This window comes from Columba livia, chromosome 1, assembly GCF_036013475.1.
Source record: "Columba livia isolate bColLiv1 breed racing homer chromosome 1, bColLiv1.pat.W.v2, whole genome shotgun sequence".
In the NCBI taxonomy this organism is placed as follows: domain Eukaryota; kingdom Metazoa; phylum Chordata; class Aves; order Columbiformes; family Columbidae; genus Columba; species Columba livia.
Window position 1 is genome coordinate 147,448,398 of NC_088602.1, and position 12,601 is coordinate 147,460,998.

Below are 12,601 nucleotides of genomic sequence, written 5' to 3' on the forward strand. Positions count from 1 at the left end.
AGTGTATGGCCTGCTCTTTCCCAGCTAGTCTGTAGGACACAGTCAACCTCAATGCAGACAGAATGACCTGAGCCAGCGTTTAAACAAACAAACAAACAAACAAAACCACAAAAAAAAAAAAGACAAAGAAACAAACAAAAAACCCCACAAAACAACAACAACAAAAACCCAATAAAACAAATAAAAACAAACAAAAAAACCCCAAACAAACAAACAAAAAACTTTTGAGGGAATAGTTTAAATAGTTTAGAGGAAATTATTTACATCCTCAAAATGGAACAGCTCCAGCACACTCCAAAATTAGTTACTTTATCAGACTACAGGGACAAACTTTTTAGCAGAGCCTGTTGTGATAAGACGATGGGTAATGGTTTTAAACAAAAAGATAATAGATTTAGACTAGAAATAAGGGAGAAATTTTTTACAGTGAGAGTGGTGTAACACTGAAACCTGTTGTCCAGAGAGGTGGCAGGTACCCCATCCCTGGAGACGTTCAACGCCGGGCTGGACGGGGCTCTGAGCAACCTGATCTGGTTGAAGATGTCCCTGCTCATAGCAGGGGTTGGACTAGATGGCCTTTAATGGTCCCTTCCAACTCAAACTAGTTAATGATTCCATGATTGCTTCACAATAAATGAATTTCAATATTTCACTCTGGGGTAACAGACCCCCTCAAAATTACATCCAAAATGCATCCGTGCAAATATACGGCTGAGATTCCTACACAGAGGGATTCCGATTGCAGTTAGTTGTCTATTTGCATTTCTGTATTGGAAATTGTATAGGTGTTTTTGGAAGTTTGGTTCCAAAAATTTATATCTTAGGCTGCTATCATGGCTACAGCAGTGACTCAGAGTGAGGGGCAACGCTGAAATCAGTGGGTGATTTCATTTAACCCCTACTTTGTTCTGGGAACACTAGATTCAGCTTAGACCTGCACTCATTTTATGTTTCATTCCTATCTCTCCAGTGTTGCCCTCAAGGTCCTCACTGTGCTCTGTATGCTGAAGGATGAGTCCTGATCTTCCACTAACGTAGATTCTATTCTCTGCCTTTGGTGGGGTTAGCCTAGAACTAACACCTTGGCAAAAGATATTTGAATTGGTCATGCAAGTGCAGGAACACCGATACAGAATGTCATGAATCTGCCTGTGTTTTCCATGCAGTGCTACAGGTTTTATGGGAAATGATTCATCCAGTTGAAACTGGAGAGGACAGCTGAGATGAACTGGCCAGGACACTAATGCAGCCTAAATGATGGCAAAAAATCCTTCTTCGGCCTTCATTTCTGAAAGTGTTTCTCCTCTAGCTTATTTTGTTCCTGCAAGATCAAGGCATCTACACTGCTGGTGACCAATGCACCAGATAAAATTAGTCTTTCTGGGCTAACTATGGACAGAAGTAACCACAAGCATTCAATTATGATATCAGTAATTCTTCCTTAGTTCTCAGTGAAAGACACAGTCTGATTGATCCTAAATTATATGGACAATTGTCCTATACTAAATTGAAATATTTTTTTTTCTCTTTTACATCTTAAACTTGGAGAAGGAGAGTGAGGTGGCAAAGCAGGAGACCTATTGGAGCTCAGAATTTGCCTGTGATGTAAGGAATTCTTGCTGTGTAATTAATGTTTTCAGTGGGAGTTCAGAATCCCTGTATTGCCAAAATACTTCAGAGTGACGTAGCCCCCTCCAGTTTTCACAGAAAAACAGGGAGGTCCAACAAGAAACCACAAAGACTACAGGTAGGATGAGAGGAGGTGTAAATGGTAACTTCCTGATTATTTCTGATTTCCCTCCTCTAGTATAGTTGACTATAGGAGTTTCCCAGTGGTACTTGCACTAACAAAATTTAATGTGCTGAGATTTTGTTAGCAAAATCCACTTTTCAGATAGTTGATTTGTTGTGGTAATCCATGTCCCTTTGGAACATGACTAGAGCTAACAACTCTTGCAACTCTGTGAAAACAAAACCCAGTAACACTGCTATTTTCTCTTAGTCAAGGGAGAGCCTAACTTATTATTCCTCTATTTTGAAATGAAAAGGGTGAAGTCAAATGCCAGAGTCCTTTGCTTTCAGTTGAAGTTGTACAGTAAGCTTGTGTGAAGGCCAATTAAACTTACAGATTTAATTAAGACACTAATAAACACATCCAGGTCTATATTGCCCCTCTAACTCTCTGGAAAGCACAAACTACCATGCCCCAGAAGTTTGGATCAGTAAGCATTTTCAACAGGAATAGTTTGTAGTGGAAAAACTGTTCAGCTCAATCATTTTGTTCCACAGACAATTTGACTTGCTGGTATTAAATACCCATTATAGTTCTCCTCCTACTCTCAGACAGACCTTCCTTTTCCTGTAACAGCTCAGTCTGTTAAAGAACAGCTGACTGCAAAAAAACAATGTGCACCCAAACCGAAAACAGCTGAAATATGAATATAGAACTTTACTAAAGAATGAAATAATGTTGTGGAGTCCAATGGTTCTACACTGTGGACTGAAAAACAGTGGAAGGATTTAGTGTCAGCATACAGTATCAGTAATCCAGGACTAGGTGATTGAAAGCTGATATATTTAATAAGTGTCTCTGACTTCATACAGTCTTTCCCAGCTGAGAAAGTGTGCACATCCTTGAAATAGTGGGGCCAGTATTTAATAAGTGATGAAAATATGACTCAGTGCTGTTATAAAGAAATAAGCTTGGCAAATTCTACTGCTGGCAATGCACTTCCCACATACTGTATGCAACAGAAACCCAATACAGTTTTCTTCATATCTTTTATGTCTTCTTTGCTGAAGGGAGTTCACATAACAGCAAAATGCCATTCCATTGTGATTGTCTAGTTTCAGAGAAGGTCAAACAGCTATTTTACATGTTTTCCCTTTGTTCACGAGCAGCAGACATGGTTATAAGGCAGTGCTTCTAGATTTCTGCTCAAACCTCATTCTTGTACAGGTTGCAGCAGCCTTAAGTCACACAAGTCAAAATAATTTTTGGAGGTCACTACATGACCGCAACTTGCAGATTCACCCAACAAGATAACCCATTTGTGTCATGTGTCATGTGAGAGAATGGAGACCCTTAATGGGTGCTGTTACCTGTATAGGGACCTAACTTTGGCAGAACACTGAAGATGGATCAATGGTATGGCTCTTCTGTCAGACTCCTGCCTTTACACAGTCTCCCTGAGAAGTTCAAGGCAGTCAAGACATATCTTTTGCAGGAGCATGTGTTCTCATGGCTCTGAGGTTGAGCCTAGCACTGCTTTCACTTGGGAATCTTGATCGTTTCTGGAGTTTTCACCATCTTCTCAGGGAGATGAGGTAGCAGAGCAATGAACTGTAACTATACCCAAAGTTTTTCTAAAATAAACTAGGAATTGCGAATCACCTGGATCAGAGCAGGTGTACTTGGGTGAGGTCATGTACAGCAGATTCAACATAGTCTTTTTTAGCAGGGCTGAAAAAGCAACCTCTGCAGACTTCGTCTTTTCAGATCTGCCTGCCTGCTTCCCCTTCTCTCTTCTGGACTCACCTTCCATTGCTACAGTTTCTTTGATTCTTTCTCAAGGGTTCTGTGTTGCAAATTAGTGTCTTCCCTTGATGTTTCTGTTGTCCTCACCGAGGCAATCCTTTCTCAGTTATTGGCTCCATTTAGCTCCTGCAGAGAGTTCTGTACAAATTGTCAATATTTCTAGATCAGGGTGGAATTTTAATTTGTTCTTTCTATCACTACACAACACACAGAGCAACTGGGCAACCAAGGTACACATGGGAATCTTATCATTCTTCCCACTGCCCACATGTGATGAATCTCGACGACATTATTTGCTTTTATCCTGCAGTGACCATATAGAAGAATAACCTGTCTGGAGCATTATCTGCTCTGGTACAGTATCCCTGTGCATTTGCCTTCATCCAGCCTGGTCTTGCTTTTCTCATGAAGAGACTGTGAGAAAAGGTTATAGATGTGAACGTGCACATAGAGAATAAAGGCCTATATGTACATATAGAATGCGCATATGGAATTTGTAAAATTTTGTGATTGAGGTAACACAGTAAGAAGAGCCTTAAAAATAACTCCTTGCAGGGAACAAATGAGCTTAAAATTTGCCTTCTTCTTCAGTACTTTAAAACAAAAGAAATGTGATCGTCAAAACAAATTATCTTTAACAGGAGCAACTGATCAACTGCCACACTTTCCTTAGTCAACAATTCAGATTAAAGCTGAGTTGAACTCTCCAGTCTCTCTTTTGCATCTATCTGATTGTGCCAGTTACAAAATGGAGAGTATTTCATAACAGTCATAAGGAGCAACTGTGGCTTGGAGTCCCTTTAAGAATGTTGATGTTTAGGAATTCTACTCAGAATAAGAGCAAAGGCATCTGGAGTCCTTTGCTTATATTTTAAGCCATTCAGGAGCAATTTTATGCCATTGTTCCTAAGACCATAAAAGAAAGTCTAGTTTATTTTAGGGTTTACAATTTGCTAATAAGAAGGTTTGGAGTTTTGTATTTTTTTTCTCCCATCTCTGTCCTTTTGTCTTGAATCAGCTCTGAGACCTTAAATTCCTGCTTCTTATCACCTGTCTTAAAGGCTCAGGAAGGCTGAAAGATCATTTCAGGTCACGAGATAAATTATAATATTTCTTGTGATGCACTAGAACGTCTAGACTGAAATGCTTATATCTCTTTGTCATTTCTTAGTCATTATGTATATTAAACTTCTAATTTTTCCCAGGGAACTTCAGAAAATGAGCTCCTTATTATATACTTCTCCCAATCAGCCCCATCCTATTCAAGCAAAGCATATTAGTTCATTTCTGCTGGTAACAATAATATTGACCATTGACTTCAACAGAATTACTTGTATGCCTTAAATTATGCACATTATGTGAGTACTGGATTAAAAACCAACCAAGCAAAGACAATTAATGAGATTTTAAATATTGAAAGATCTGCAAGGTGGAATCTTCAACCTTAGGATAATAATGCATGAAGTCTAAATTCAGCTTTATGATGGGTAACAGGAAACATGATCCTTTTCTTGCTCCTTCTGCAAATGCTGAAGTCAGATGGATACATGCTGTGTATGGACTTACTTGAGGTGTACGTGAAGACCACCTAGGGATTTCTCACATTAAAATGTTCTCTTTTCATATGTTTATTGACATGACATGCAGCAGCCTCACATCATTGAGGCTCCAAACAGATCAGCAGATTCAGGACATGTAGGACTTCAATGCTATAGAAGCAATCCCATAGTTTACCCCACAGGTTGGAAAAAGTGCTTATGGAGCCTGACATATACAGGAAATCAATTTTAGTACTCTGTGCCTTTTTACTGTACCTTCAGTTTTGTGCCCCCTCATTGTAAGATTTCTGGGGCTTCTTTCAAGCATTTATAGTTTTGCAAAAAAGTTAGAAAATGTGAATAACTATGAGTAACTTCCTTATTAAAAGCAATATTAAAGACAGTGGGGAATAATTAATGTATTTATCACAAGTATTGCATGAAAAAAACAGTATAACACAAGCAGTGTGCTGCTTAGAGGTCAGAGAAAAATACAGTGTGCAAGATTTATTACCAGAGCCAACCAACAATTCTAAATTTTTGCAAATTTTGGGGTTGGTTTATTTGTGTTGTGATCTCAGTAGTCACAGTCCAATTACTTAAGAGTTGTTTAAGAGCATGACCACTAAAGAGAGAGTTTTCAGGTGTCCTTAGATATTTAAGGAGAAGATGAGAGAGAAAGGAGTCAAACCTTCGCATCGAAAGTCCTGTGCTTCTCTGATTACTAGCAAGAGTTTTCAAGGCAAGGACTGCAAGTATTGCAGAGCCAAGTTGTTCCTAAGACAAAATCAGCTCAGCAGCTGAGAAGTCAACCAGCAGAGAATGATTCATTGAACAAATAGTTTCTTTTCTATTTGCAGAGCAGCCTCAAAAGTCGTGCTATTGCCAGTTACAGTTGTTAGTTAGATGCTGCCAGCAATACCCATTTTTTCTTTTGGGAGGAATATTTTGTTCCTCAGCTATTTCTGTTTACATAATCTATCTAGCAAAAGTAAAGATAAACAAATGACTCTTTTGAAGTTTTGCTTCTTCACTATACAAATTTACCTGGACACTTTCTTGGAAATTCACCCTGCCTTAATTACTTCTGAAGTGTTACATTGGTTTTATGAGACCTTTTTTGTTCACTGATGGTATGAATGAGAGGCATTTAATCAGTCTGTGAAGTTTCAGAAACAAAACAAAGTTTTAAGTATCATGAAAGTACCGTGAAAATATAATGGAAGCCAAAACAATAATTGAAGAGTAGGAGTATTTTCCTCTCTAGGGCACATAGTCCTTCCCTAAGATGTAGGATTTACTGTCTATAATGTAGATTATTTTTTTTTTTAATTTAACATTGTAAACAGAGCTGTAGCTGTGAATATTGAAGTTCCATCCTCTGTTTATTTTAATTGTTTTTATACCTGAGTTCCAACTAAAAAATTTTAGGGAAAGCATTTTTTCCCTTACAGTGCAAAACAGGGTGTCATCCTATAAAAAAAATGTTTCTGGTGTCATTTAACATGAAGTTTAAAGTTGTAGTTCACTGAGTACGTGTGAGTGAAATGCATTCACCCAAGTGTTCACGGGAAAAGAAGGAAAGAGGGAGAGGAAAAGGAAAATTCATATATCAATCCAAACCTCTTTACTTAGTAATTGATCAGTAATAAATATCTAAATCTCACATTAGTGTATGCATGGCCCTTTATATATCACCTGAACCATGTCTGTCGGGAAGATCTCTTGATCTTTGATCTAAGCTGAGGAAATAATTTCTATACATCCTTAAAGTCATGAAAGTGTTTTTCCTGAAAAAGCTGGTTTTCAAAATGAAAACTTCAAGCAGGAACGTATACTTAGTGGCTATTTAGTGTTGCCTTTTCTTTCTGCTGAGTCCTTCTCCCAGTATTCTCTGATTTCCCCATATCATTACAGCTAGGTTTCAGCTAGAGATTTTGCTACTGGCCATAACCATTACATTTGGCCAGATCATCTCCTGAGGCGGTGAATTCCACAGATTGGTTGTAGGCTGCATAAAATAGCATTTCTACACAAAATTTCCAGATTTACTGCCCTTTAATTTTATTGAGTACTCTGCTCTTCTTGATTAATGTTACTCTATGAAAGGTTATACGCTTCATTATAGAATACTTGAAGCACTTGACTTGTATTTAAAGAAGGCTATCATAACATTCAATAGTAATTAGAAATCAATTAGCCATTCGTTCAAGAAACAGAAGACTAGCCCTGGTGTCCTAGCTAACTTTCCATCAAGCTTCAGCTCTCCAGTATTGTACACTGAACAAGACAGGCTTCATTTTTTAATTGACCTTCCTGCTTTCCAGTGACTGCTGCTCTTCTGTGATGGATTAAGCTCTTTCTTTAACTTTCAGTTATTTTTGAAAGACGTGTGGCACAAAGTGTCAGGGTGTGGATGTGTGAATTGTAAAATCAGAAGAATTTAGTGAATTGTGTCTACTCCTTCCATTAAGAGACTGAAAGACCTCCACTATGTCCTTGGTGGTGCTGAACCATTATCTTACTAGATAATATGCCTCTAACATTATCTTTGAACTATGATGCCCGTGTAGTGAATGAGATACTTGCAAAATGTGCCAGACTATTATCCCTGGGAAAAAAAAAAAAATTCTAAACAGGTAAAACATGCATATCTCCTGTGACTTTACTAATATGTCTACACCTAGTTCTGAAGACCCAGAAGACAGAGGCACAGAGGTCTATTTATAGAAATAAACAGACTTTTTGTTCTTTGGCCTCTACTGAAACTGCTGGTTGTAATTGTAATCAGCAAACTACAGAATTAAAAACCTTGGTGTTGTTTCTAGGACATTATCTGTATCATTGAGAGAAAGTCTTTCAACTGGAGCTTGAAACACCATAGTCATTGTAGCAGTTAAGGATGCTTGACAAAGGAAGAGCTCTTCCCCAGTACACAAGGTCCATCAGACCTCAAATATGCTGAAATACCATTTTCTCATCATGATGCTGAGTGGTTTCTTTTCAGGACCCAGTAAGGCAAGGTAATATCCCACTTTGCAGGTTGGAAAGCTGAAGCGTATTAAGCCAAAATTATGTCCCCACAGTGCCAGAGAGAGTATGTACGAGAACATGAGAAGAAATCTAAGACCCTTATCTCTGAGGTCTCTGAGAGACGACATATTAATTTTCAGAAATTTTCTTTCTCACTCTCGAGAGTAGTGAGCTGTGTTGAGATGTGAGCTGAGAAAGTTTAGGCAGTTTGACTCAGAAAGCAGAATTATTTCCATAAATTACAATCTGCAGATTCCAACCAGTGCTGTGCCTAACAGTTGTCTGATACGTGCTTAAGTTGATATGAGGTTGCAATCTCCTTGACTACTGTAGCTGGAATATTATAATTCAGACCTACGCTCATAGTCTTTGTTCAGAACTGTATATTTGTTATAGAAGATGATCCACCTTTTCTGTTGAGATTCCTATTGACAATAGGAAGCACTCAGGGAGAAGAAGTACAGTCAGTGACCAGAGAGCTGAACTGTGTATCAGGAGTTGTACTTGTCTGTCCTAGAAAGGTAACCTATAACTGAACCCTCTTGTGTTTACTGTAGACAACACTACAAAATATATGCTGCACATCTCATTTTCTGCACTCAGTAGTATGTAAATGGTAACACTCCTTCTGATCTTGTCATGACCCTCTGCAGCTTCTCCACTTCAATAGCATAATTAGGAGAAAATCAACTGTACCACCTAAGTTATGTTTGCAGAAAAAACCTCCGGCTGTGGTCAACAGGCCATGTTTATGCATACACACATGATTAATAGCTACATATTCACAGAATGATGATAAGTTTCCAGTAAGCAGTTTCAATCAAACACAGGTGCAACGTTTTTAATGATGATTTTATGGAGAGCATTGTTTAGTTAAGGACAGTCTATCCTGGACTTCTAGAATACTTCCATTTTGAAGGAAACATTTCCAGATATTTGGAATGATGTGATCTTAGTCAAGAATTTAGTATTTCTAAAATGTTGATATGTTGCTATTGCTGTTCTGAAGAAATCTGTAAATAGTTTTTTTGTTGGTTTTTTGTATGTTTATTTTACCCCAACTTCTGCCAGGCAGCCTGTATCTCTGCATTTCTCCTGCAGATGTTGTTCAAGAGCAAATAGTAAGCTCACAATGTACTGTCTCCTATTAAAGGGATTTTTTAAACACTATTTACCAAATACCTGATGTTATATCAGGTTATGTCACCTGTGGCTCAGTCCCACAATGTGTGAAATAATCTCGTCTTCTACTAAAGAAAATGAGATATGAGAGCACCAAACATAGGGAGTCCAGCAACAGAGAGACAGTAAGTACTCAGTTGCCTGATAAATACTGATGGCTTCTTGAGAAGCTGTGACTGTCTCTGCCTCTCTGTTACGTGTTTGACTAGGCAATAAAAAGGAGATGAAAAGCTGACCTCCGAAATGTTTAGTTTGAGAAGTCCCAAATGCTCTGCTGTAGCAGAATGCAGGTCTGTTTTTCAGGACTAATTTGTGCTGATGCTAGCTTGTACAATCGTTATGCAATTGTGCAGGCATTGGGAATAGCCAGAGTACGCTATAGTCTTTTTATATGTTTTACCTGGCCATGATGGAAGCTTCTTGCCTTGTAGAAATTTCTCGATGACAGATTTGTACAAAAGGACAAGCACCTGAATTCTGTACCCTGCACCCTGGCATTTGCTATTTAGGATTCACTAATACCACAGCTTTACAAAGTTTTGCTTTTCCATCTGATGAAAAAGACTTGTCAATAGATAAATAGATAAATAAGATAATAGATAAATAGATAAATAAGCCGAGGCTTATTTATTACCATCTATCATAATTAGAGGGAAGTCATGTCATCATTGTGCCTGTGCTGGTAAATTCTAACAGTTTTTCAAAGTCATCCATACTTCCTGTTTGTGGGGATTGCTTTTTATAGGTAGTGGTGTTCTTTACAGAAAAGGGAGTTTGTTAGGTCTCATTTCTTTACTCAATTCCAGCTTAGGTAGTTACGTTTTGCCTGCCTGATTTCTCCTCTGTGATTTCAGGTGAATATTTGCTTCCATATTCATTCACCATGATGTTTTGTTCTCTATAAAGCACTGATGTGTTTCACACTAGAGGTGTCTACTTTTTGGTCATGCGGAATGAAATCTAGCTTGCCAACATAAAGAATAATCAGTATTATTTATAAACCAACTGAACAATTCTGTGCATTTATTCAAAGGGAAACTGGATAATATGCTTAGGGTATGAAAGAGGGACTCCTGAATTCCTGAAGGGAGTTGTTCAGGCCCCCACTTCTGACCACCAAATGTATTAATCCTGTGAGGAGGGAGCTGATTAACTGTTTTCACAGAGGCATGCTTTGAGTTTACTTTTTAATGAGTCTACTTTAGTTCAGTCACAGCTGAAGGAGCTCCAAGATAGAGCTCTGGATCAGCCCATTGACTGTGGACTATTGCCAGATAAGGACTTTGGTGACAGTACTTTGAAGGAAAAATCAGTAACAGACTTCCATCCACAAAGAACTGATTATGTTAGTGCTACTCTCCTGCCTTGTCTTACTGAAGGTCTGAAATTCTTTTCCTGAGTTGCTATGAATCTTGAGTCAGACTGCCACCCCTGAGGTGTGTCTCAGTGCCCATGTATGGAAGAACATTTCTTCTGTGATCACAACAAATGCTTAGGTTGCAAAGCAAAGTGAATTTTCCTCGAAGGAGAGGACAACATAAGATTTTCAAAAGCATGAAAAACAAATGAACTTGGGCTGCTTTATAATTTTAGGTACTTTCAAGTCTGCAAGTTATGTTCATAAACCATTGGTAGTGCTCCTGAAAATGTTAGCATCATTAAAGAAAGAGATGGTGGTTATGTATGGCTCAGGAGATAATTGTTCATTAAAATAAAGAAGAGACTGATATTTTTGATACCTTCATGAAAGTGACATTCTATTAAAGTACTCAACAACTTTCCAATATTTTGACCTGTGAAGGTGATTTCAAGATAAAATTGTGTTTATGTACAAGATGCTTTTAGAATATATACAAAATGCTCTACACGTAATACAGGTTCTGGTGCTAAAACAGTAATTTGCCTGCTTCAAATGCAGATTTGTATCATAGTGTGAAAGCAAGACCTATGCTCATGTCATTCAGTTTACCTTCTCAAAGCCTCTGAGTATTCAGTTGTGTAGAAATCACATCTTGAAGGAGAGATCTATGCTTCAAAGGGAGAAAGGAAGTTTGTGAGAAAGCTTTAGAAAACATTTGAACAGGTCAGGACATGGTGGGCCTTGAAAGAATCTTCCTCAAAAGCACACAGCCACTGCCCTCACTGTGGGAAACTGTGAAGATGACCAGAGCCTTGCCAGGGAAAGATTAATATTTGCCCACAGTTACTACATGCTCCCCTCTAAGGTACATGTACCCATGCTACAGATGGGAAGTAAATGTGATTTGACAACACACTCTGGCAGTGCTTGGCAAAAAAACAGCGATATTTTCACTGGCAGCAAAGAATCACATGTATGTGCAGTGGTTAGAATAGAAGTTTAGAGGTTGTTGGGTGGACCCATGTGGTGCTGTGTGTGAAGTCCAGAAACTGACAGTCTGCAACTCCGAGCATCCAAAGTGCTAGTATGGCACATGGTTATATCCCAGCTTATATTAATCACTGCTTGTAAGGAAACCACTAGAGGAAAAAAAAGCAATCAAAGTCACATCAGAAAGAACATACAGAAACACTTGCTATGATTATGTGTAAACCAACTACAGGCTCTGTTTACAAACCTTTCCATCTGTTCCTTTGCCTGATCATTTCTGCTTTCCCTCTCTGTCTTCTAACTTTCCTTCATCTTTCCAGATGCAGGACGCTATGGGCTATGAGTTACCATGGGTGTATTTTGTCAGTCTGGTCATCTTTGGATCCTTTTTCGTTCTAAATCTGGTTCTTGGTGTGTTGAGCGGGTAAGCTGACAGTTTTGGTGTCCTTTTTCCAATGCTATAGGGCAAGACTCCATAATAAGGGTTGTTCCCTGTCACCAGGATTCTTTCAGGGGAATTAAAAATCTGAATCCGAGGAAGTTTCACATCAGATTTAAAATATTTTAAAAAAAATGTTCAAACATTGCAAATAACAATACAGGTAACAAACAAGGTGTTGTTGTCTGACAAAGAAATTCAACCTCAGGGCATTACAGATAGCTAACGTTAACCTGTCGTAAATTTCCAGAAAACTGGCTATTGAAAATCTTATTGCTGGTGACTTGGGATCTCTTTGGCTGGAGCCTTGCAATGCTCAGAATCTGAGCTTGTCTCACTAATTATCATTCCACTCTTCCAGGTCAATGATGCCATAGGAAGGGACTGGCCCTGGATCTATTTTGTTACACTAATCATCATAGGGTCATTTTTTGTACTTAACTTGGTTCTCGGTGTACTTAGCGGGTAAGCAGTACCAGGAAAATGTTTTATTATTGTTTATTTTTTTTAAATTTGTATTT

At 38.3% G+C, this 12,601-nt stretch overlaps 1 protein-coding gene across 36 annotated transcripts in view; it reads left to right on the top strand.

Moving 5' to 3' along the window:
• The window catches only part of CACNA1C (calcium voltage-gated channel subunit alpha1 C), a 492,189-nt gene that overhangs the window by 326,707 nt on the left and 152,881 nt on the right, over nucleotides 1-12,601 (top strand). For 18 of the 36 annotated variants that reach the window (XM_065036455.1, XM_065036462.1, XM_065036245.1 and 15 more), the window contains exon 8: nucleotides 11,962-12,065. The exons of 1 other annotated variant lie outside the window; for it this stretch is intronic. In XM_065036455.1, coding sequence (XP_064892527.1) covers nucleotides 11,962-12,065 — 104 coding nt within the window. Of the gene's footprint in view, nucleotides 1-11,961; nucleotides 12,066-12,441; nucleotides 12,546-12,601 lie in introns of all 36 variants that reach the window. 17 more of the 36 variants (XM_065036483.1, XM_065036259.1, XM_065036269.1 and 14 more) reach the window with 2 other exon arrangements.